The following is a 24,856-nucleotide window of genomic DNA, read 5'->3' as shown; positions in this document are numbered from 1 at the left end:
GGTGGATGGATGTTTATTTGGATGACAGACAATGAAACTGACGCAGATAGGCGGTGAAGAGAAACTATTTTTAGGAGGGCCTTTACAACCCTCATACATGGCAGACTGAGGTTATTGGAGCAAAAAGGTGTCATTCTTCTGGGCAATGACAGGGCTCCCCAGTTCAGGGCCAGGAATACATGTGTATTAAATGACCACACCTGTCTCACTTCTGCTTTAAAGTGAGAGGTTTATTTGAATACTGAGTGCAGACTGTGTATTGTAAAGTAGGGGTCAATGACATGACACCTAGTTTATTCAAAATACATTACAAATGCAATTCAGACACACAATGAGTTAAATACACCTCTTATATTTTTGGAGGCACGTAAAGCAAAACAAGGGTAAACTGTACTGATATCATAATGATGCAAAAACAAAAAAAAAGCTTTTGAAAGTCATGTGTGGCAACCAACATAAAGAAGAAAAAAAGAAAATATGACAGAAAGGACACTCATGACTGTGTGTCACATTTAATGAGTCTCTTATAAAATCAGATAATCTGACCTTTTTATGACGATGCAAAGTAAGTTCAGGTATACAATGTCAAGTGGTGCCACTTAAACTAATTCTGTATATTTGTAAAAGTGCTTTTTACCTGGGAAAATTTTTAATTTTGAAAATTATAACTTGTGTGTACACATGTATTCAATGTGTAAGGAAAATGTGTTAATGGTTTTTACTTGATGTTTACACCACATTTCATTTACATTTGGTTAAATTTAAATATCTCTTGAAAATGGCAAAATAGTTATTTAAAACTATGTGAAACCAAATTAAATACAGAGAGGACATTTTAAGAACATTTGAAGACACTTATACTGATATAATAATATATATTAGGGATGCACAATATTAGATTTTTTCTGATATCTTTTTTTTCTGATATCTGATATGCTGATCAAATTATTTTAGCTGATCCCCGATACCGATTTACCAATTTATTTATTTTCCTTTTGTCTGGAAACAACTCCAAATCTTTCCTGTGCAAGAATTATAAATGAATTATTTTTAATTTCAGTTATTATTGAGCAAAAACAACTTCTTTTTTTCATTCTGGTTTCAGAGTTCTGAGGTCTCCTTACCAAAAGGTTACTTGTTAAAGATAAATAAATGTCACATTTATTTGTATAATACATTAAAAGCTTTGAAAATAAAAATAAAAAAGTTATTCACATTTATTTTTCCCAGACAAATGCTATAAACATATGTGTGTGTGTGTGTGTGTGTGTGTGTGTGTGTGTGTGTGTGTGTGTGTGTGTGTGTGTGTGTGTGTGTGTGTGTTTTTAGGTTCACCATCATGTGTGAGGTTTATCCTAGAGATAATGTAGAGATAATGATAAATCACAGTAGATATCAAACAGTGTATTGTCACAAATAAAAGACAATTGAGTGTCTGTTGTTCTTTGTCATTCTTGTTTCCCTTTGTTATCCTACATTTACGTGCCAGTAAAACATGGAAATGCATAACTCTGTTTGCATAAAATGTCAGTTTGTGGATTGTACGAAAGAAAGACAATGGCATTGGCAGTTGATCTAGAGTTAAAGCCAATCGTATAGAGCCGGTCTGGCATATCTGCTCATTAGTCAGCACACAGAAAAGGAAGGGCCCGTACCACTTTAAACGGGGTCCCCTTTCATGGAATCGCATGCCTGGAAGGGTTGCAGTGGATTCCTCCTCTGAACCTTTGGAAACGTTCACAGAAGTGAAAGAGAGGTTTCCACTCCCAGGAGTGAGCGCTTGTCTGCGCGGATGGCAAAACCACCCAATCTGTAAACTGGGTCTTGGCAAGTTAAACAGCAGCAGAAGAGAGTCTTGGCAGTGATGTCCTAGTAGAAATATCAGGCACGGCACTGCAGGCGGGCCCACATAGTCTAGTGACACAAGTCTGCGAGCATATTTTTAGCTTCGCCAGGGAAAGGCCCCTTTCTATAGTTATGCTGGGAGATATTCTAGTTTTACGTGTTTTGTGCCTGCATCACAGCTGTCGGTTTCATTGAACCTTCATTTGCTTTTGTAGGAGCTCTGTAAAAAAAAAAACTTCAGTACAATCAACTTGGATGTTTAAGTCATTTCAACTTATTTTGCATTAAACTGACTTAAAAAATTAGTTGAATCTTGAATAACATATAAAAAAGTACCTAACTATATTGACGAGTTAACGCAGTGTAAAACATTATTTAGACACCAGATATAATTTTTTATATTTTTGCAGTGCATATGGGTGCAGAATACAAAATTTTTTTTTTTTTTTTTTTTTGTAAGTGAGGATAGCAAAATAAAGTAAACCTTTACATATTATTGTTGTAATGTCTGTCTGTGTTCCCCCGGTCTTTGTGCTTTTGGTTCAGTCCTGTTCAGTTTTCCCGCTCCTCGTTTGTGTTAATGTATACCACGCCCCCTTGTTATCTTGTTTAGCTTGTTTGGCCTTGTATTTAAGCCCTGTGTTTCAGTCCAGTCTTTGTGAGTTCTTAATGTTGTTGTTGTACCTTGATGTTGGTGGTTCTGTTCCTGAGTCTTGTGCCCTAGCCAGAGTCTTTATGTAGTTTGAGTTTATTAAATAAAGTGTGCTGCAATTGGATCCTGCTTCCTCCTTGCTTCCACCTCATCGTGACAGAAGAACTCACCGCCAATGGATCCAGCAGTTGTTAGCAACCAGGCCTTAAGTAAATTCCTATCATCTCTGTCTCAAGATGGCCAGCCCTTGGAGAGGTATGTGAGGGACTTTTTGGCGTGTTGTCATCTGGGAGCGCTAAATGACGCCCAGCTCGTGGACCTGTTTTGTAGCGGGCTGGATTGGCACATCGCTCAAGTGATGCCGGAGGATCATACTGGCTGGACCCTGAAAGGGTTTGTTGATCTGGCCCTTTCCTTGGGCGGTTCGGCACTTGCAGAGCCTGAGTTTCCCCGCGTCACGCCAGTCAGCGGGTCTGACACCGGATCGGTCTATGGGCGTTCAGGGCTGATGTCCAGCTTGGCAGATTCCCCGCTAAGGTCCGTACGGTCTGCAAGGATCACCGTCCTGCCTGAATCTCGTCCCGTCAAACCAGTTCCAGAGCCCGTCCAGCCAGAGCCCGTCCAGCCAGAGACCGTCCAGCCAGAGACCGTCCAGCCAGAGACCGTCCAGCCAGAGACCGTCCAGCCAGAGACCGTCCAGCCAGAGACCGTCCAGCCAGAGACCGTCCAGCCAGAGACCGTCCAGCCAGAGACCGTCCAGCCAGAGACCGTCCAGCCAGAGACCGTCCAGCCAGAGACCGTCCAGCCAGAGACCGTCCAGCCAGAGACCGTCCAGCCAGAGACCGTCCAGCCAGAGACCGTCCAGCCAGAGACCGTCCAGCCAGAGACCGTCCAGCCAGAGACCGTCCAGCCAGAGACCGTCCAGCCAGAGACCGTCCAGCCAGAGACCGTCCAGCCAGAGACCGTCCAGCCAGAGACCGTCCAGCCAGAGACCGTCCAGCCAGAGACCGTCCAGCCAGAGACCGTCCAGCCAGAGACCGTCCAGCCAGAGACCGTCCAGCCAGAGACCGTCCAGCCAGAGACCGTCCAGCCAGAGACCGTCCAGCCAGAGACCGTCCAGCCAGAGACCGTCCAGCCAGAGACCGTCCAGCCAGAGACCGTCCAGCCAGAGACCGTCCAGCCAGAGACCGTCCAGCCAGAGACCGTCCAGCCAGAGACCGTCCAGCCAGAGACCGTCCAGCCAGAGACCGTCCAGCCAGAGACCGTCCAGCCAGAGACCGTCCAGCCAGAGACCGTCCAGCCAGAGACCGTCCAGCCAGAGACCGTCCAGCCAGAGACCGTCCAGCCAGAGACCGTCCAGCCAGAGACCGTCCAGCCAGAGACCGTCCAGCCAGAGACCGTCCAGCCAGAGACCGTCCAGCCAGAGACCGTCCAGCCAGAGACCGTCCAGCCAGAGACCGTCCAGCCAGAGACCGTCCAGCCAGAGACCGTCCAGCCAGAGACCGTCCAGCCAGAGACCGTCCAGCCAGAGACCGTCCAGCCAGAGACCGTCCAGCCAGAGACCGTCCAGCCAGAGACCGTCCAGCCAGAGACCGTTCTCGTCACGTCTTCCCAGTCAGAGACTGATCACGCCACGCATGCGCCGCCTGAGCCCGCAGTGACCGCAACACTAGCCATTATGGCCACAGCCATGTGGTGTGTGTGGGCTACGCACACACTTGAGCCGGTGTCCGCTGATCCTGCGCCAGAGCCCGCTGATCCTGCGCCAGAGCCCGCTGATCCTGCGCCAGAGCCCGCTGATCCTGCGCCAGAGCCCGCTGATCCTGCGCCAGAGCCCGCTGATCCTGCGCCAGAGCCCGCTGATCCTGCGCCAGAGCCCGCTGATCCTGCGCCAGAGCCCGCTGATCCTGCGCCAGTCCTGTTCAGCCCAGAGTTTCCTTCACCGCTGGTCCTGCCCAGCCTAAAGCCCTCTTCACCGCTGGTTCTGCCTCTTTCTCCTGAGCCGGTGCCTTCTCCAGGCTACGACCTCGTAGCTACCCCCAAGAATTTTTTGGGGGGGGGCAGTAGGCCACCACCATGGCCACCCGAAGGGTCCTCTCCAGCATGGCCGCCCGAAGGGTCTTCACCGCCGTGGCCGCCCGAAGGGTCTTCACCGCCGTGGCCGCCCGAAGGGTCTTCACCGCCGTGGCCGCCTGAAGGGTCTTCACCGCCTTGGCCGCCCGAAGGGTCTTCACCGCCGTGGCCGCCCGAAGGGTCTTCACCGCCGTGGCCGCCCGAAAGGTCTTCACCGCCGTGGCCGCCCGAAGGGTCTTCACCGCCATGGCCGCCCGAGGGGTCTTCACCGCCGTGGCCGCCCGAAGGGTCTTCACCGCCGTGGCCGCCCGAAGGGTCTTCACCGCCCTGGACGCCCGAGGGGTCTTCACCGCCCTGGACGCCCGAGGGTCCGACAGCTCCGCCCTGGACGCCCGAGGGTCCGACAGCTCCGCCCTGGACGCCCGAGGGTCCGACAGCTCCGCCCTGGACGCCCGAGGGTCCGACAGCTCCGCCCTGGACGCCCGAGGGTTCGACAGCTCCGCCCTGGATGCCCGAGGGTCCACAGCCTGCTCCGCCCTGGTCACGCCCTCAGCCTGCTCCGCCGTGGCCTCGCCCTCAGCCTGCTCCGTCGTGGACACGCCCACAGCCTGCTCCGCCCTGGCAGTCTGTTCGTCCAGCTCCGCCCATGTTCCATGGCCCAGGTCCGCCATCGCAAGACCCCGGTCCCGTTCCCTGCACGGACCTGGCCCGCCATCCCTCCCCCGGGACCGCCTCCGCTCCACCACCCTCCCGAACTATGTCTCTAGTTTTGATGGGCGTCGGGAGCCGCCCATAGAGGGGGGGCTATGTTGTAATGTCTGTCTGTGTTCCCCCGGTCTTTGTGCTTTTGGTTCAGTCCTGTTCAGTTTTCCCGCTCCTCGTTTGTGTTAATGTATACCACGCCCCCTTGTTATCTTGTTTAGCTTGTTTGGCCTTGTATTTAAGCCCTGTGTTTCAGTCCAGTCTTTGTGAGTTCTTAATGTTGTTGTTGTACCTTGATGTTGGTGGTTCTGTTCCTGAGTCTTGTGCCCTAGCCAGAGTCTTTATGTAGTTTGAGTTTATTAAATAAAGTGTGCTGCAATTGGATCCTGCTTCCTCCTTGCTTCCACCTCATCGTGACAATTATACCCAAATTGTCTTCATACAATGGATTACCAGTATAAAAATTGGGACCAAAAATTATTCAGACACTTTTTTTTTCTCTTTAATTGCTAATGCGATCTTGTACACCACAGACTGAACAAAATTAAGCATTGTTTGGTAATTGGTTGACCTAAATCTAATTGTGTAATTAAATGTAACAGCTCAAAGATATTCAACATAATTCATTTCAGAAGGATGGACAAAACCAGTGAAATATCAACTGATTTGATAGTTCTTGTCATATTTTATTACCATTTTCTAAACCATAGCAAATAAACTGTGATAATGTGAGAAATATTGAAGGTGTCTGAATACAGTTTGTTTTGACTGTATGTTGTCATAACTTATTATTGATCGTATCATTTTTATAGTGAATTAAAAACACACAGACCAGTATGATTTACATATTTATTAACTTCCATTTAAGTTAGGGTATCATCATGTGCACAGCACATACATCACAATATTTAACAGGACCTGTATAAAACTACAGACAATATTTGGTAAAACAGGATCAGAGCGCACTACTACAGGACTCTATCACTATAGAGCTCTGCCGTGGATGCAAACGCAACTGGCGCTTCGTGGAAAAGCCATATGGGAATCGACAGAGAAATGGTATATGCCTCATTTCAATACACCACATACATCCCTGTTCATAAGCACATCCGAAAAACGATCAAATTTGGAACATTGTTGTGTTGAAGTGGCAGTTTGCCTGAAAGGAGAGGATGTTCTGTTTTTACTAATGTCATGCCTGTTGATATTGCATTTTTTGGTTAAACAAATCAAGTGATTTGTGTGATGAGGGTCAAAGGAACAATTTGCCTTCAGTGGCCATTCGGTCTATTGTAAACAACATCCACACTGATGCAAATCATGTCCATTTGGGAAGAGGTTTGGCACGGCTGTGGAAAAGAGAAACACAGACGACCCTTCGCTCCTCCCGCATTAACTCAGAGTCATAAAGTCAAACTAAATGATGTGCACATCCAGGCAGGGCATGTTAAGAAGCAAATATAGACATGTAACAACTGAAATACCACGGCTTTGAGATTACACCAAAGAAAAAAAAGAAAACAATGCGAATGTGTTCATGCTTTTGAGGTCGATCGGTCAGTTTAGCTTCCTTTAATTTACCAAAACATGAAGCCCAAAAGACTATCCATCCATTTTCAGTTCAGCTTTACACTCAGGTACGTTTTAAAGGTCCCATATTGTCAAAACTGAAATTTCCTGGCTTTTTTCATGATAACAGAGGTCTAGCGTCTATGAAACTATCATATTAGTTTCAAAACAGTCGATCCACAGACAAATGCACACAGCCTGAATAAAGTAGCTGTGCCTTTTTTGTGACTTCCGTATATTTGTGATGTCAGAACTACTCAGTCACCAATGGTGGGTCACTCAGAAAACAACAGGCCAATCAGAAGAGAGGCTTTTGAATATTAAGTAGACAGGCCAAAATCGACCTGTTCTTGGCAGAGCTCCTGAGAAAGGAGCTGTAAAAATATATTGACATGGTTTTTGGTACTTATACCGCAAATATATATTCTTAAGGACATCAAAACCTAAAATAAAACTTCAGAAAGTTGTACAATATGGGACCTTTAAGTTACTTTCGATTAAACGCACCTGCCATTGTGATAACAATAAGGAATGCTTTTTTGAAGATAATAATATGTTTTTAATATTTAAAGATTTAAGATGGAGAGCGTGTTTATCCCTGCATGAATGCATCATGTCTTAATATTTATTTTACTAACATCATATAGCAGGTTTAAAGCAGCTTCTTAGTTTCGCAACATATTATGTTTACAAAATATATAAAGAAAAATATAGGGTTACCACTTGAGCATATAGTATAGGCTAACAGCTGTCTGCAAATATTTCCAACATGATTATCCTTTCTAAAAGTAAATCACAGGGTAAAGATAGCTCAAACGTGACAAGGCGCAACTAGGACGCGATGGCCGCCAGAACTTCACAGAGTGGCAGAAGAGCAACTAAACATTCGGTTTCAGCTTTTGTTTTTTTTAAGTAACTGCATGAGGTAGAAAACGACAAAAAAGTGGGCAGTATGCCTCCTCATAACTCACTGTGGAAGTTTTTCAACATTAACTCTTAGTTTACTTACACACAACACTGTCATTTCTTTGTTTCTGTTTTACCATCATAGAAAAATACTGATCTTTAACATGACTGGCTTCCCTCTCAGACATCTTCCCTAAACCACAGAAAAGACTGACTTGAACTTGGCATTGTAAAGTGTGTGTCTTTAAGGGGACACAGGGGACAGTATCCGCATCACAATGCCTTTGAATTTTGTATGTATGTTAAAGAAGTTACTTCTCTCTATCCAGAGCCTTAGAGATGTGACAAAGATTGACTGGAGATAAAGTTCAAAGTTCAACCCCCCGGCAGAGCTAAAAACAGATTTGAAGGGGTAGAACTTCAGTAAGCTAGAGTAAGCCGATACTGCTTCAGTTAGATCCGAGCTCCGCACAAAGGAGCTCAGACATTGGACAATTGCTCCAGTGCTAATACTATGGGGGTTGATACACCTTAACCATTGGAGGCTTGACCTAAGACTTATATTCCTACCATTGAAGTACAAATGGACCTCAGTCAGCTTAAACGACATATTTAAATCGATAGTTCACCCAAAAATGAAAATTATGTCATCATTTACTCACCCTCAAGTTGTCCCAAACCTTTATAAGTTCTGTCGAACACAAAAGAAGATATTTTGAAAAAAAAAAAAACAGTTGACTTCCATTGTAGGTGAAAAATAAAATAAAAACACTATGGAAGTCAATGGCTTTCGTCAACTGTTTTTTTTCTTTCTTCAAATTATCTTATTTTGTGTTCAACAGAACTCATACAGTTTTGGAATAACTTGAGGGTGAGTAAACGATGACATCATTTTCATTTTTGATAATAATTTATTTAATAAAAACACAATTTTCCCTTTAAATATGACGTCTACACTGACTAGGATACCTCTCCGAAACCGCTTTAGAACAACACAAACAGTGCAAAAAAACGTACATTGTAGGAATTTCACTTGTATGAACACGTGGTAGCAGCAATGAGGATAAATTAACAAATAACAAATAAATTAAATGTTGTCTTCCACCTCGGAAAGAGGACGTTGAGATGAGATATAAAATCAACAGTTATAAATAGTCTAATATATACATACATGACACGATACACTTAACCTCACATGTAACTTCTGTAGAAAGTGCATCGTCGTTTTCTCCGTCCCTCCAAGATGAGCTCAAATTCTAGGCAAGAAATGTGTCATCGTCATGGATGTTGATACTCGATTTCCTTTTTTTGTTTTGCCAGTCTTACTTAGTGCGATGTACATCCCAGGATGTGCCAGCGATTCGTACGCATTGTAGTTATTCGCAAGGAGGTTTTCTCTGAACTTGCAGTCATTTGTGAACGGCTCCTGAAAGTGACAAGGAAATCGCTATTATTATTTTCAGTGACATTTCAATAGACCGTATATCATCATATTAAACAATAGCGACGTTACAGCGCAGTACATGGAGAGGAGCTTTATGAAAGTAAAGGTGATGATACACAGGGCAACTTTTTGAGCAATTTTGCTCGACAATGTTGCCGTCAACGGGCGACCAGATGAGACACAGGGCCCACGACCGATCTAAATTATTCAGATAGAAATGTATTGCCCATTTTCAATGGGAAAATCCAGCAACATTGCTCAAAAAGTTGCCCTGAGTATCATCACCTTTACAGAATTTTACGAGGTGACTAATTCGTACGAATTCATACGACTTCACTCGTACGAATTAGTACGATTTTTGCTAAATCGTACATATTTTGCGAGTTGCCCAATTCGTATGAATTTGTACGAATGACCTACCCCTGACCCCGCCCCTAAACCTACCCATCACGTGGGTTTAGACAAATCGTTCAAATTCGTATCAGTGAGGTCGTACGAATTCATACAAATTAGCCACTTTTTAATCACTCGTACAAATTCGTACGAATTGGTCGTGAGATAGCGTTGAAATTTTATTTTGATAGTGTATTTTTATGTGGATTTTATGGTACTAAATTATATTTATGCAGTAGTTATAATCAATTTACTTTTTGAGCATAAACTTGAAAATGAAAGTTTCAACTTAAACTGTCTTAAATTTTGAATCGCTATGAAAAATGCACAACAATTCCATTTTCAATTTTTTTTTATGAAATATGCATTTTACAAAACACGTTTTATACTCTGAAACAGAAATGTTAGAAATCGAAACTATGAATCCAAACAAGCTGTGTTCCAACTTTGAGGTTGATATCTTAAAAAATGAGCTTTTAGTAAGAATTTGTTTGAACGTTTCCAATAGATAAAGTTCGTCTCGCATTCATTTCTAATGCGTACAATACAAGTGATATTTTTTTTCAGGATCCTTTAACCCTTTCGAATCGTGTACATGAATTGTTTGCTGTTGTTTTTTTGCGCGTTCACATAGCATGTGCCAACCATTTCGTACCATTCGGATGAAGTAAAAAAAAAATTTTACAAAAAAACTAAAAATTTTCGGTCAAAATTGACTGGGTTAAATCATCGGTTTTGGGGCTTAGACAAGTTTAGGTGTTTTCAGGGTGAGTCTGTGCGTGCAGAAATCGGAGAGGATAGCAGTGTGGTGTTTGGGTGGTCCTCTTTGGCCAGTTCATCTTTACTCTGGGAAGAACAGTAGGTGCATGTGTTGGCTGGCAATGCTAAGAATGGAATGCGTAGTCCGAATGATATACTGCGCTCCCGTTCCTGGGTTTGTCCGTCCCACAATGAAAACACCACTAGGCACTGGAAGCTCGCCACAACTGACTCCAACAATGTCACGCTGTCGGAGACTGTGGGCTATTGGTGGCGAGGGGATACATCTCAAGTACAGGGTGATATGTCATCGAGCTCTGATAAGAACATTCACGGACGGAAACCTGTTGTAAATCATTTCATACTCACAGATCCGTAAAGCTTCCCTTTGCTGTTCATGGCCACGAATAGCCCGCTCCGGACGCCAAACAGTGTCACAACTCCCCTCTCCACCGGAGATATCTCAAGAAGACCTGAAACACACAACAAAGAAAATAAATGACCTTGTTTGGCTTATATCTTTAGCCCTGTCTGGCAACTCCCAACGATGACTGCCTTTCTAAAAATTGTTCGTGTTTACATTTAGAGCATCCTTTGTGAAGGAAATGACACTTTCCGCCTCTTCAGATTTCCCAAATGTAATATTGCATTCTCTGTAAAACCACCTAGATTTATCTTTAAACCACTTCTGCTTTATTTGCCACGTCGTCTTTTCCAAATTAGTAATTTCATGAAACTTTATGTAGGCTAATTGAAGCTTTGATTGAAATGTGTCATGCGTCTTTGGCCGCTTTGTAAGGGTGAACATTTAAAATGAGTATATAAAAATGATGTACCAATGACTTTGTAATAATCCATCGCATTTAATGCTTAAAATAAAGACCGTTTGTTTAGACTGATGAATGTTGACAAACAAGACTAGTACTTTTAAGTTTGACTTCAGAAACATATAACGCGCGTCAGTGAAGTGACTTTATAACTCTTGTTATATAGCATTTAAACCTTTTTAAGTCCCATAAAGAACCTTTTAATAGTTCAGACTGGTGTGAAATGCGCTGATCTGAAAAATGGGTAAAACTTTTATTTTACAGTGTCATCGTTACACGTCACATGCAGTTACTATATAAAGTATGCATAATTGCACGCAACTAAACCTAATAACCCTAAGCCTATAGCATCAATATTACTCAGTGCTTTAACGACCGAAAAGTTTAACCAAAAAACCCTTAATGAAAAATGAGAAACTTCAATATTTAAAGAATCGTGCAGCAGCACAAGAAAATAAACTCATGAGAAGAAACCATTGGAGAACCTCTATTTATTTATTTTTAGGAGTAAAAGGTTAATCTACCGAAAAGGATTAGTTTATCTCGCTACTAAGTTTAGGCTTGAGGTTTTGGCCCGGTTCCTGTTCCTGGTTACAGAGACCTGTTGCGTGCGTGATGCTGGATGCCAGATGCGCGTGCACTCATCTCACCTGCCTTGTATTGAGAAATGTAAATGAAAGCGCTACAACAGGCTTTCTTGATGTTGTTCAACATGGCATGCAGTTGTTGCATTCGTGTAACGTTCTGTTATTATTTTACTAATTATTTTAACTGAATAACAGCGATTGAGCGTTCTTTTCAAAAAATGATTTTTTTCTGGATGTAGGCTAAATAATTTTCATAATCTCAATCCAACAGCCTTTTCAACATGCATATGCGATCAAATAACAGACCAAACTTACTGTAGCGGTTTTCGTTGTGCACGCCGGTAATTCTACCATCCGGTAATACTTGGAGATGAAACCCAATGCCAACATTGCAGTAGAGACGTCGCAGTCTTTTAATGCCCGTGAGATAATCACTGTCCCGGCTGGTATCTCTCTTTTCCCCGGGGATTCGGGCCAGAGAGCGCGAGTAGAGAGTCTCCCAGCGCCGCTCCACGGGGCCGCTCTGCCCACCGGGCACCGGAGCGCAGCGCACTGAGCTTGTCATAAGTCCTAAGACCAGTAATGGTAAGAGGGCCGATTGGACACTCATCCTTCTGAGCGGTACGTGACTGTCTGAAGGCGTTGAAGACACCAAACTGCCGTGTTTCTCTAGGTATATTTGCCAAAAAAGACGCAACAAACAGCTTACTCAAGGACAGAGCTTCGGTCAACCCTGGTGAGCGGCATGAAGTCGCGCTCAGTGGGTTTCCTCTCAAGACACTACACTTCCGACTGGTGTTCAAGCTGTTTTGCTTTTACACAAAAGTTGTTGACCGTGAATTCTAGCCCCGCTCAGCCATGCCACTTTTCCCTTGCCGACGATATTTATAACTGGAGCGATATTACATCACACACTACCTAGTGCATGACGAAGCAACCTTCTGCGCCACTCCGAGCGCACTGATTCCTTATAATGTGCGCGCGTCCATGCCGTGGGCAGTGAGACTACAGCGCGCGTGTGTGCGCGCGTGCGAGTGAGAGAGCCAAACGTCATAACCGAACGGCAGTCGTTCACTTTGACATTGTAATGCCGTCGCCTATGGGAATAATGTCTTTATCAGTCTCAAATCTGTGTCCGAAGTAATTCTTGCTATGGTTTGGCGCAAGGTGGACAGGGCGATAGTTTTAGTGTGTTAGTGTAAAATTGTTTTCTTTAAAAAATTACGCCTTGCATATGAAATATGTAAGATTAGGGTTAAGGCTATGTAGTTTGCAAAAAAGAAAAAAACAATTTGTTAGTTGGACTGTTTTTGTGTAAGCTTCCTTTATTATTGGTCAGAAATAGGCTAGATAAAATAATATATATATGGGAGGATGTATCGGAAATCACAACGTTAGCAGACAGTGTCAGACAGGAGACAGTTCTATAAATGAACAATAACAGGAAAAAAACATTCGAATTCGAATTCTTACGATTGCAAATACAGTACAAGCAGTTTTTTTCTTGTTTAAAGTGGCCATGTTCTCCGAAAGAACAAAAGGAAAAACATAATGTGCGCAATATGACTTGTTTGCAATATGACGTTGATGTGAAAACATAATTTTTAAGTTTAATGCAGCCTTTGGACATCCCACTGACAGCGACTGCTAGATAATTCAGCCGGACAATTCTGTTGCTGACCTCTTACGAGAGTCTAGTTGTGAGTGTTGTGCGTCATAGCATTGAGGGGGGGAACATGTAAACCGCTGGAAACATCACACTGTGAGTCAAGCTTTCTCCGCGGCCCCGGGGAATGCGCGCTCCCTGCTGCTAGTGTAGAGGATGCGACGTAAAACGGAAAGACCGTGGGGGATGGTGCAAACACGTATCAACATTAAAGTAAGACACCTACTTGAAAGCTCAAATGATTGTAATTTGCGTAGAAATAGTGCGTAGAAATTATTCTGCCCAGAATCACTAGGCTACATCACACCGACTAGGCTACTCAGGCAGTTTAACTCCTGAATGAATACTTGAGGGTGGATTTACTATATTGGAGAAGGTTTAATTGCACATCCCTTTATAGGAGAATGACTCTTTTCTATTATGTTGGTTACATGTTCCTCGTTTGCAAAGACAGTACATTTGCCTGTTAGGAAAATTTAATGTCTTTGTAACCCTAACCCTAACCCTGCAGTGACACCCAAAAGTATTTTGGTAAAATACTATAAAGTAGGCCTATAACTTTAACCACACTTGAAAACGTAGGCTATGGATCTCTTCGCGTTACATATACTATCTACAACATTTATTTTGAAGAAAGCGCAAGCGCACTTTCGAAGCAAACCGCAAGTTCAAGTTTCAAGTGGTAAAACAATAGATTTATAGTTCAAAATAAATACGTTTGTTTGTAAAGTTGTTGAACTACACCTGTGGTTACTCTGTGTGAACCTGAGGTGAATTTACTTTATATCCTCCAAAAAAAATTCAAAGTGTTTTTTCCCTTTTATTCAAAGTCCCCCAGAAAGTAAAGTAAGCTCTAAAATAATTTGTTTGCACATATTTTCTTATGTAGCATTTTTGGTGTGTCCAAAAATGTCCAAATGCATGTTTTTAACATAATTTGATGCACACACTAATTCCCGCATAGCGGTAACAATATGAACGAACTACAATGAAAGAAAATATCTTTGATATAAAAAGTGTCCATTTGTCCTTGGATTTTGAGGGAGAGATAAAATGTCCAAAACTTCATTAGTTACATAAGGATGTGGTTGACAAGTCTTCTCTGTTGTTGATTTGTTTATATAAATCATTATGCCAAACAAACAAAAAGTTCCCTTGCCATAACTCTTGCTTGCCCCGCCTTTGTTTCGCATGACGACGTTTCCTCCAGACAGAACACTCTCATCTCTTAACTTCAAAAAGGAGAGTTGAATACCCCTCGACACTGAGCCTGTTGCCCAAATAGCTAAACCGCGATCCCACCCATCCAGGTTCTGACGCTTCACTAGACGTTGCTTGCTGATGGGGGTCTTCTGCACACAGGAATGGCTCGGTTCGTATGATCTATGGATGTGTGGCTGGTTTTATATAGGCTACATGTTGGGGACACAGACACTGATCAAACAGACTGTTGTTTTTTGGATGCTCAAATCGAAAAGGCGCGTAATGCTTTATAGCCACTGCTGAATTATCATGACAAAAACTCTTTATCAGCCACATGCTTGTGATAATTGACCGATAATGAAAGCTTTTAGTTGTTGTGGAAGACCGAACTAGCAACTAACACATGGTGCACATTAGAATGAGTCTTGCATCTGAATCCAGGCAGAGAAATGAAGTGAATGTAATAATAACACGCGCGCCGCCGCTCTCCATGGTGCTGCAGTCGCGCTCAGACGCTCAGTTGCAGCCCGAGCTCATGAAAGTGCGATCTATATCACGATTTGTATTTATCGTGCAATTTATACGCAAAAAAAGAGTGCATATTTACGTGCATATGATACTTACTTTGTAGCGTGTAATACGCACGCACTCCACACCACTAATCCTACCCAAGAAGTTTACAGTGCGTATCAGCCCAATTATGTTCGATCCAACGATTAAAAATGTTCGCCTTAAAGAAAGATATCGGTTTCAGGCATTTTTGTTAAATAATAGTGACATATGTAATGACAGGCCGTGGGCAACTCAATTATTAGGCTATATTTGTAGGCTAGATTAATTAGTTGCAATGCTTATGCATTTAATAAATCAAGCACGATTCATTTACCTCTGAGTTCTCACAGTAAAACAATAAAAGTATTATCTACAGAGAGCATCTCTTTAAATGTTTGATTTGCCGTGCACCTAAAACATCTCATTGATATCAAATACAGAGGTTACAACCCGCCCTTCAGATTCTAGATTTATTGCGAAGACAACATTGATAAGACCTTATGATGAGATCCTGTGATTTCACAGCAGCTGGACAGAAGTCAGTGCTTCCCTCTATAGGACGCTTTTAGAAGTACAGAGAAATGCGAACCGGGAACTTTCTGACATCGTGTTAGTGAGACTAATCACTAAAAATAAACAAAAATTGGCACACTGCCAACGCTGCTCCCAAAAATCTTTTTTTTTTTTACACAGAGAGGTCCTATTTATATCAGCATGATCCATCACACCTGACCTGATTAATCAACTAATTATCCAATCATCCAATAAACGAAATATATATATATATATAAAACAACAATTAACAGAAAAGTAAACTACAAAATAGTCAAGTCCTTTTGGGGAAAGAGTATCATTTTCACAAAACCTTCTTTCCTTCCTTGTCTCATATGCAGCCTATTTGTAATATCCCAGAAAAAAAAGCTTACACTTTTAAAAATAAATGTTCCAAATGGGTGGTTTGCATCAATGCCATAGAATAACTATTCTCGGTTCCCCAAAGAACCTTTCAGTCAACAGTTGTCAAAAGAACCATTTTTTCCTAAGTGTGAAAAACATTCCAAAAATCGTTTTCCACTATAAAGAACCTTTTGTGGAATGGAAATGTTACAGGTACTTCATGGAACCATCAATGCCAATAAAGAATTTTACATCTTAACTCTGAATCGGTATTTCGTTTAATCTCTATATAACTATCAGCATTAATAAATGTATCACTTAAAAAATAGTTAAGCTGGAAGCAATATGGTGTGATGTTAGTGCAGAGGTCATCAACTCTTCAAGCTCCACAGAGATGGCCAGTAGGAGGCCTGTCTGTACGAACAAAGACCCCTCAGGCTCCGCTGGGTCAATACTTGAGGAATTCCTGACGATACCAATTAGATGGGCACGAGGAGCAACCCTTTGAGGCCCTCGGGCCAGAGAAGAATGAGACTGAAGCGCACTGATTTTAATTGGAGCAGTTTTCACTATAGCGCGCGGCTTAAAGTAATTTCTGAGAAAGCACTCGTTGGGTAATTTAATTATCAATAGGTTTAAAAACCATCGGAATTGGTTTGGAAACTGAATGCATATTTATTTATTTATTTTCACATTCGAAATTAGATGCTCGAGATATAATCTCATGCACCCTGATAATGCATCATTTTATGGCCTTGGCTCTTTGGGCATCTATAGGTTAATGAGCGCTTCTATGCACTCGACATGGCGGCAGACACGTCATTGTTGAAGGCAGGTCATCAGAAGTCGCTCGATCGGGACGCTGAACTTTAACCCCTGCCTCTCTGTTTACTTGTTATATGCCACTGAACTAATAGGCGCGTCGTGTGCCTGAATAGGTTAGAACTGGGACCAAAGAGCATGAAAAACTTTGCACATAGGGTCAACATATGGGACAGAATTGAGCCCCATGATTTATATATATATATATATATATATATATATATATATATATATATATATATATATATATATACTCTCTTTACAGGCAATTTTCTCAAAATTATTATTTTTTCTCCTGCACTGAGCCAGAAATCTCCTAATTGTATTCCATCTATCTGAAGGTTTTTACAGAGGGGGTTGTTCATATATAATTTGCCTGATTTTATACTTGTCATTTCTAAAAATTTATGAACATTTATTTTTGTGACCAGTATTTTCTGATTTATGAGTGATAAAAAAGAGAAAACTAAAATCCCCTCTGTAAAAACGTTTGACTCTAATATGGCACAAAAAAAAGAATTTTGACCCTGACCTCATCCAATGTTCAGATTTTTGTTATCTGTTATTATTTTTGTCATATGTATGAAAATGAGTGCATAATTAGATAATGCCTCATTTGCATATTTCAAAATAACATTTCCAAAAACTTATAATAGAAAAAACTTTTTGCATTTCTTATCAACTGAGGAAGTATATGGTGATATCTTTCAGGGGTGTCTTGCCTTAATTTCAGCAAACAATATCATTTTTATCTGGAACTTGTTGTATGTATACGGTTCTTGAGTTGGCTGTATGGTTCTTTAGAGATCCGGTTCTTGATGTTTCAGTGTGTTCCTCAGGTCAGTGATCCACCAGCAGCAAAGGGATCGCTTAGAAATTAATGTAAAACGTTGTTCATGGAAGTGACGTCAGACTGTCGCTTTAACCCTTTTTGGATCTAAACCTTTATACTCTTAAAAATAAAGTTCCTTTCAAAGGTTCCTTGGAGAACCTTAAACATCCATTATACATTTCCGTTCCACAAAAGTTTCTTTATAGTGGAAAAGGGTTCTTCAAATTATTAAAAAGTCCATCACACTATGAGAAAAATGATATTTTAAGAACGGTTCCAAAGGTTTTTGATTAAATAAAAAATGGTTCTTTAAATGGCATTTCTGCGAAACCAACCAAATCATTTGTTAGAGCAAACCCCTGGAGATGTTATTTGTATTATTTGTTACATGTATCATAAAGCTTGTGCTATCATTTATTTTCCATGGCCAGGTAAGGAAAGAAAGCGCTCCTCAGTTTCTGATTAATAGAAGCGATTATAGAATATAATATTTGACGTCGCGGAAAGCTTTGATCTCGCCTCTCATGCATTTATGTATATGAATGGGTTTGTGAAAAATAAGGTGTCAGGAGGGCGACACAAAGGTTCATTCAAACAGTGCAGCATTCCTGTTGAGTAATATTAGAGTTTGGCATTCATAACAAACTATACACTTTCTCAGAAACATTTTTTGTTCATCGGCGATTGCCTTGTTTCTCAGATCTCAGGCTCTCGTCGTTTAGAAAAAGGAAGAAGAATGTCTCGAGCGACAGAGCTTCCCAGGTTTCCCCAGAGATGTGCCATTGTGACCGCCAGGAAGCTCTCGAACCTGCGAAGTATAGAATAACACGTCTTTTTTCCCCCTCTCCTATAGATTTCAAAGGCACAGATCTCTGTTCTTGCTTGAAGAAGCCGATGTTCATGCGAAACACAGAACGGATGCATTAAAATAAAAAATAAATGGTTTTAGCATTTTAAATGGGTAGTCTATATTTTACAAAGTGGTCCTGTATTGCTTTTCTAGTTGTTGTTGTTGTTTCTTTTTTTACATTTTCCTTTCTTCTAGATGATGTCACTTTAGGACAAATGGGGGGAAGGTCCCAAGAGGGAATCGTTTTTTGCTGGAGCGCCGAGAGACTTCAATACATCCCCGATCACTATCAGTTGCGCGGAATACATCTGCAGCCATTGCCTTATTTACAGACATTCATTTAGCATTTAATAAGCTCCATATCATTATTTCTCGTGCCATTTATACGTCAAAAAATGTTTTTGCGTGCATATGCTACGCAGTTTTCGCATGCATATGCTACGCACTTTATGGCGTGCAATACGCACGCACTCCCCACCCCTAATCCTACCCAAGGGGTTTTCAGTGCGTAGCATATGCACGCTAAAACCACTTTTGGCGTATAAATGGCACGAGAAATAACATTCGTGGTATAGATACGCACTTTCATGAGATTTTGATGGAGTTCTAGAAACAGAGAATAGCATAAAGTGCGAGCGAAACCATATCATGCATGCTTAGCAATAAAACCAAAAAATATATATATTCCATATAATTTATTGGTGACATTCCTCCAGATGTTTAGCTTTCAGTGTCGAACAATGCAGTTGTAATGCATTATACTCTGCTTACAGTGTTCAATACATGACATTTATCAGAGCTGATGCCATTACATGTAGACTCATATTTGAATGAAGTAATAGGAAACTGGAGAGGGATTGTTCAAAGACAACAGTGTTATTCTTACTACTAATCTCTTCTGAAGAAAAATCTTTGATATGTGGAAGTGTAGAAACTATGTCATCAATAACTTAAAAACATATAAACAAAAATAAATATGTATTACATTAGTAATATACAAAGTACTCCTGATTGCAGTTTAAGAACAGTAGCCTATCACATGTAAGTTAAAAAGCATCTGTTTTTATGTGTATGGATCTTTGTTTTCTACTTCAGTAAGAAAAAAGTGCTTGTCTGTACACCACCATAACACATCATCGGCATTGTCAAGCACTTGTACAACGTCCTAATTTACCATTACAAACATTTACTCTATGTTATCTTGCTCAAATAAAAAAAGTAAATGAATGTACATCTATGTACAATAATTACAAAAGACTTGAGGACATGACGTGGTGCTTGTCATAAAAAAGCAAAACTTTCAGTAGTGTTAATTTTGGTCACATGAACATCTTTATAATTCAGATACTGGGCTTTAAATGTCACTCTCATAATTCCTCTGAAGTTTTCTTGAAAATCATCCTCTCGTGAGACAATTGTTCCATGTGACTCTCAGTGGATTTCTTCTCCATCTGTGTCGAGAGAGTGTTAAATGTCAGGCCTTCTGCTGTGGCCCTTGGAGCCCCTGTGTCGTCGTCTCCTTCGCTCTCCCCGACCGACAGGGGCCCGGTGAGAGCCCGTCTGATGCCGCTGGCTCTCTCTGAGCTTGCGCACCATCTCATGGTCCTTGTTGCCCAGAACACGGGGCAGAAAGAGGGAAGCTTTGTCCGTGCTCCGTGTCTTAAAGCCCCTCCTGGGCCGGCCCTTTCCATTGATGGACACGTACCACTGCCTTTTAGAACTGGCACGGCGCTTGCCGGCCCCGGCACCGGACCCCGCTGGGGGAGGCTGGGTCGTTGCGTGGTGCCGCGACGCGTAGGTGTTGTATCCGAGCTCGTGAATGCGCTCCAGGAACTCACACTCTCTGTTGAAGAGTTCCTGAAAGGGTTAAAAAAATGTTATTAGCCTTTTTTAATGTTTCTCATCTTGACTGGACCTGCAACAAGGTGGCTCAGTGTGGCCACAAAGAAGTCATCTCCTTTATGTAGAAAAATCAACATGTAAACTGGTCAAAACTCTGCAGATTCACTGGGAAAAGATAAAAAAAAAGTTGCTGCCTTCAATTTTTAAGTACAATCAACTTGGGTGTTTAAGTCATTTCAACGTAAATTACATTAATCTGACTTAAAAGAGTTGAATTTTGTATAACTTATTAAGAAAAGACTTAAAGCAATGTAAAAACAAATGTTGTCATAACTTACTGATCATATAATTTTATACAGTGATTTTCAACCCCTCTGCATAACCGGTTCCAAAATGGGATTTTTACAGTGATGTCATACATAGGAGAACCATTTTTGGGTCAACTTAGAACAGTACTTAAAATAACCATTTTTTCTTAGTGTGAAGAACATTTTAGTAATCTGAAGAACCATTTTCCACTATAAAGAACCTTTTGTGGAGTGGAAGTGTTCCATGGATGTTAAAAGTTCTTTATGGAACCATCAAAACCAATAAACAACCTCAATTTTTAAGAGTAAGAATCATGTGGTTATTATTCTCTGCTGACCAGAAGTTTCAGTGACAAGGTCCCCAGTGAGGCAAACAAAACTCAGTAATCAAACTCTCAGTGATCTAGCAGCATGTGGGCACACTCGTTCCGCATGAAAAACACCACCATGTGGCGAGATCCTCAAATAGCCCCGCTTGTTATCTGATCCCACTGCTAGCCGAAATTCAGATACTTGATTTTCCAACGTGACATAACACTTACCGAAGCATACAGACGGCCTTTCTCATTCATAGCCAGGTATCTTCCCGAAAACAGGCCCTTGATTGCCACCACACCAACATCGACGGCTGTGATCTCGAGTATGCCTAGGGAGAAGAGAGGGGCACTAGTTAGTGCGCATGCTAGAAAGGTGAAAAACACTTATAATAGCATTTAAAAATTTCACAATTAACTGTAGGATTCAATACAAGGTCGGCCGAGTTTTCACAAGCATGTCATGATTTTATGTTTGAAATCGTAGTTTTATTTTTTAATTTGTTGTATTATTATTATTATTATTATTATTCAATGATATTAAAAACCGTAACAGTTGTAAGTGTTATGTATACATAAATTAAGTTTGTTTACTATAATATCAATTAATATAAATTGATTTGCTATAAATATTAGTAATTGATTTATGTCTATATCATTAAATTGATTTTAACTTATCATTAAAGCTAAACATTTAACTCTACAATGTAAACCACATTAAATATTACATAATTATGGAAATTAATTTGTTTCCAATAAGTTAATTGTAAATGTAGGATTCATTTTGAGGTTTTACATTTATTTTGATTTATATACAAAGCCTATAGCTATATTTATAGGCTATACTATTTTTCGTTTATTGAGTCACGGTCTACACAACACTGTCAGGTTAGACATACAGACACTAAACGCCTCTTAAAGAGGATGTTTATTCATCCTTTTTTTCACTGATTAATGGCTCTCCTCATTCTTCTGTTTGGAATAATCATCCTTTTACGTTGGATAAACACATCCGTTGTCTAAGTCATTATGTTAAACTGTCTGTTCAATCCTGTTTTCATATGGTAATTGTTACTGAGCAATCGGATTCGACTAATTGGAAAACTACAGATAAACGAATGCTGCGATTTAAAGAAATATAATTTAAGATTTGAATGTATAGGCTACCAAATGTACAAATATTCTACTCTCTGACAGCGAATTGATATTACGATGTAAGCTGGAGTGTCTTATGTCACAAAATAATGGAATACAGTGACCTATTTACTTTAGCTAGACCTAATTTTCTAATTTTAGTTTAGTTTAGTTTAGTTTAGTTGTTCAATCCGCAAAATAGCTCTAATAGTTGCTTTAATCTCCCTTTCCAGTGATAAGAATGCTGATTGAAATCCTGAATGACGGACAGGACGAATGTTCGATGTTAATTAATATCACATTAATATTGTCAGCGCACAATGTTTATTCGCGCAATTACGCAATTCTCTGATCGTATAATAAATTGACGTGAGAAGAATTTACTCACTGAAAGGGTTGTCTTCGTCAAGAGATCCGTCTATTTTTCCGTTCGGGTGTATTTGCAAATGATATTTCGTGGCGCAGTAAAGTTTCCTGCGTCTTGGAGCTCCGCCGAGGTGCTCGTAAACCCCGCCGCGTCCTCCAGCATCGCGCCGCGTCCTAGGGTCACACTCCTGGCCCCTGACACAAGGAGCCCTTGGGCTCCTGCTCAGCCTCGGAGCCAGAGATTCCTGCAAACTCGGATCCAAGGAGCTCAGTAACAACAAGAGCAGAATTATAACCATTGTGGCATGGCGGTATATCGGCAAAACCTCGCTGGAATGGAAAGAGCTGGCACACGGGGTCCCATCAAAGAAGTTTCATTTGTCAGTGATCCAACATTTTAAAAGAAAACTTGCTGTATCCTTCTTTAATAATGTGTCGCGGTCATCCGGCTTGGTGGCGAGAGCCTTGGTGCTCATGGGTTCCACTCTGCTCTCCAAACACACTGTATCTGCCCGAGGAGGAGAAAACAGCCAGTCGAGCCTGTCGTGAGATTTCGCTGATCGACAGTGTGCGCAGAAATAAAAGAGCCCTCCTGCAACAATAGCCCGAACCCCGACCAATTGATACAAAGGAAAAGGGGAGGCAAGGTATCAGTCTTGTGTGAACCAAGAGGTTGCAGCGTGGATAAAATTACACAGCACTGCACACGGTGGCTTACAGAGGAAAACCGCATCACAAAGAGAGAGAGACATCCAAGCGCACAGTTCGCTTCTTTTCAAAGACCCGAAAATTATATTTAAGCATTAACACTGGCCTCTGGCTGGGTGAGCCACTATTAATTCTCTTTTCATGCTTGTTGGCACATTTCGACGGTGATGTTAACATTCATAGACATACGCACGTGGCTTTCAATGATCCACATTTATGTATGGAATGTTTCTAGTATAAAACAGTGAGTGACGACACACAATGGTCTCGACAGTTGGCTTGATAAATCAGTAAAAGTCACTTCCATAGGATAAAAGTTCATGGGTTATGCATTTATTAATAGAAAGATTTGAAGCGGTTTATTTGCGTATTAGGTGCAAAATAATTCCCAGCCTTTTTATCTTGTTAAATATGAACGAAATCATGATCCAGAAACACCCAACCCCTATGTTTACGCCTATAACAGCTTTAATATGCCTTGTGATGCTTTCTTCTTCAAACAACCCACTATCTCTCCGAAGTAGACTAAATGTCAGCCATTCATTCAAAATAATATTGTTATAGTCTATAAAGCACAGGTAGTGATGCTCTGAATAAAACGATCAAGACGTGCAATCCAGAAGCGCCGCTATATTTCCCTGCTTTTTGAAATGCATAAATCCAAGTGCCGCTTCGCGAAGTTTGTGTCCTGATTTCGAAAGAAAAACAACAAGGCATATTCCATTCCCTCTCAATAATTTTTCCTTTTGTCTTAATCAATCTAGCAGGCCATGGAAATCAAATCATGCATCTTCTCTCAGGAATGAACCAGACTGCAAGTGCGACTCAAAGCTGTGTGTGCTGCTATAGTGGGTGGAAGAGTAACACGCAAATGACTTCTGCCTAAATTGCTTCCATCTTGGTCGCATTATGGTTGCCATTCTCGTAATTAGCACCATCATCTACAAATCTCCCTGCCCTTTGGCGCAACACCAGCGCATGCTATTGAGAACCTCGTGGGAAGGCAGCCTTCATTTGTCTTCGCTTTCCAAACCCTCACTGTTTGTCACACAGGCTATAACTGCTCGTAATAACGTATTAGTCGCGCGGCAGTCAGACCAGACCCGGCGTGTATGTGTGTGTGTGTGTGTGTGTCAAGACTAGACTGAGAGTAGATATGAGCCTATTACTGATGCCCTGGTGACCATCTCTGAGAGAGACGCGCTTGATGTGGTTTGATCCTGACAGTGGGTTGCATTTCTGATGTGGTCGGCTGTTTCTTTCTGGAAGTATTTTAATTACGGCCCACAGCCGCCCACAAAGCCCAGCAGTAATAATCAGTATGAGAGAGAGAGAGAGAGAGAGAGAGAGAGAGAGAGAGAGAGAGAGAGAGAGAGAGAGAGAGAGAGAGGGGAGGGGGAGTTCACTCAGGATGTTGCTTGAACGGTTAAATCGTACCATGTTAAAGTATTTTCGGTAACACTTAATTTTACAATGTCCTTGTTACACGTTACATGTACAGTAGTAATAACTAAAAATGATGCATAATAATTACATGCCACTAACCCTAAACCAAACCCAATCATAACCCTAACCCTATAAGTGCATACTCAAATGCATAATCAC

General features: G+C 41.4%; 2 protein-coding genes across 2 annotated transcripts; both read right to left on the bottom strand.

Moving 5' to 3' along the window:
- Positions 1-6,107: 6,107 nt before the first annotated feature.
- fgf4 (fibroblast growth factor 4) lies at positions 6,108-12,719 on the bottom strand. Its single transcript, XM_077201640.1, has 3 exons — positions 12,073-12,719; positions 10,713-10,816; positions 6,108-9,173 (listed from the first exon to the last, which is right to left on the bottom strand). Exons 1-3 carry the CDS (start codon positions 12,365-12,367, stop codon positions 8,997-8,999), a joined length of 576 nt encoding a protein of 191 aa, XP_077057755.1. The 5' UTR covers positions 12,368-12,719; the 3' UTR covers positions 6,108-8,996.
- A 6,542-nt stretch (positions 12,720-19,261) lies between these two features.
- Positions 19,262-24,319, bottom strand: fgf3 (fibroblast growth factor 3). Its single transcript, XM_077202090.1, has 3 exons — positions 22,566-24,319; positions 21,272-21,375; positions 19,262-20,436 (listed from the first exon to the last, which is right to left on the bottom strand). Exons 1-3 carry the CDS (start codon positions 22,840-22,842, stop codon positions 20,047-20,049), a joined length of 771 nt encoding a protein of 256 aa, XP_077058205.1. The 5' UTR covers positions 22,843-24,319; the 3' UTR covers positions 19,262-20,046.
- Between the last annotated feature and the right edge of the window lie 537 nt (positions 24,320-24,856).

Source organism: Siphateles boraxobius, unplaced genomic scaffold, assembly GCF_051911475.1.
Source record: "Siphateles boraxobius isolate OS27281-9 unplaced genomic scaffold, OSU_SipBor_1 48, whole genome shotgun sequence".
Classification (NCBI taxonomy): domain Eukaryota; kingdom Metazoa; phylum Chordata; class Actinopteri; order Cypriniformes; family Leuciscidae; genus Siphateles; species Siphateles boraxobius.
The sequence above is the reverse complement of the archived record's forward strand: the minus strand, read 5'-3'. Positions and strand labels throughout refer to the sequence as shown.

Excerpts from the sequence above, each read along its gene's own strand:
- fgf4 (XM_077201640.1), bottom strand. The coding sequence starts at position 12,367 with ATGAGTGTCCAATCGGCCCTCTTACCATTACTGGTCTTAGGACTTATG. Across the intron at positions 10,817-12,072 it reads GCACAACGAAAACCGCTACA|GTCTTCTTGAGATATCTCCG; the intron begins GTAAGTTTGGTC and ends TGTGTGTTTCAG. Across the intron at positions 9,174-10,712 it reads AAGGGAAGCTTTACGGATCT|GAGCCGTTCACAAATGACTG; the intron begins GTGAGTATGAAA and ends TGTCACTTTCAG.
- fgf3 (XM_077202090.1), bottom strand. The coding sequence starts at position 22,842 with ATGGTTATAATTCTGCTCTTGTTGTTACTGAGCTCCTTGGATCCGAGT. Across the intron at positions 21,376-22,565 it reads TGACGAAGACAACCCTTTCA|GCATACTCGAGATCACAGCC; the intron begins GTGAGTAAATTC and ends TCTTCTCCCTAG. Across the intron at positions 20,437-21,271 it reads AAGGCCGTCTGTATGCTTCG|GAACTCTTCAACAGAGAGTG; the intron begins GTAAGTGTTATG and ends TAACCCTTTCAG.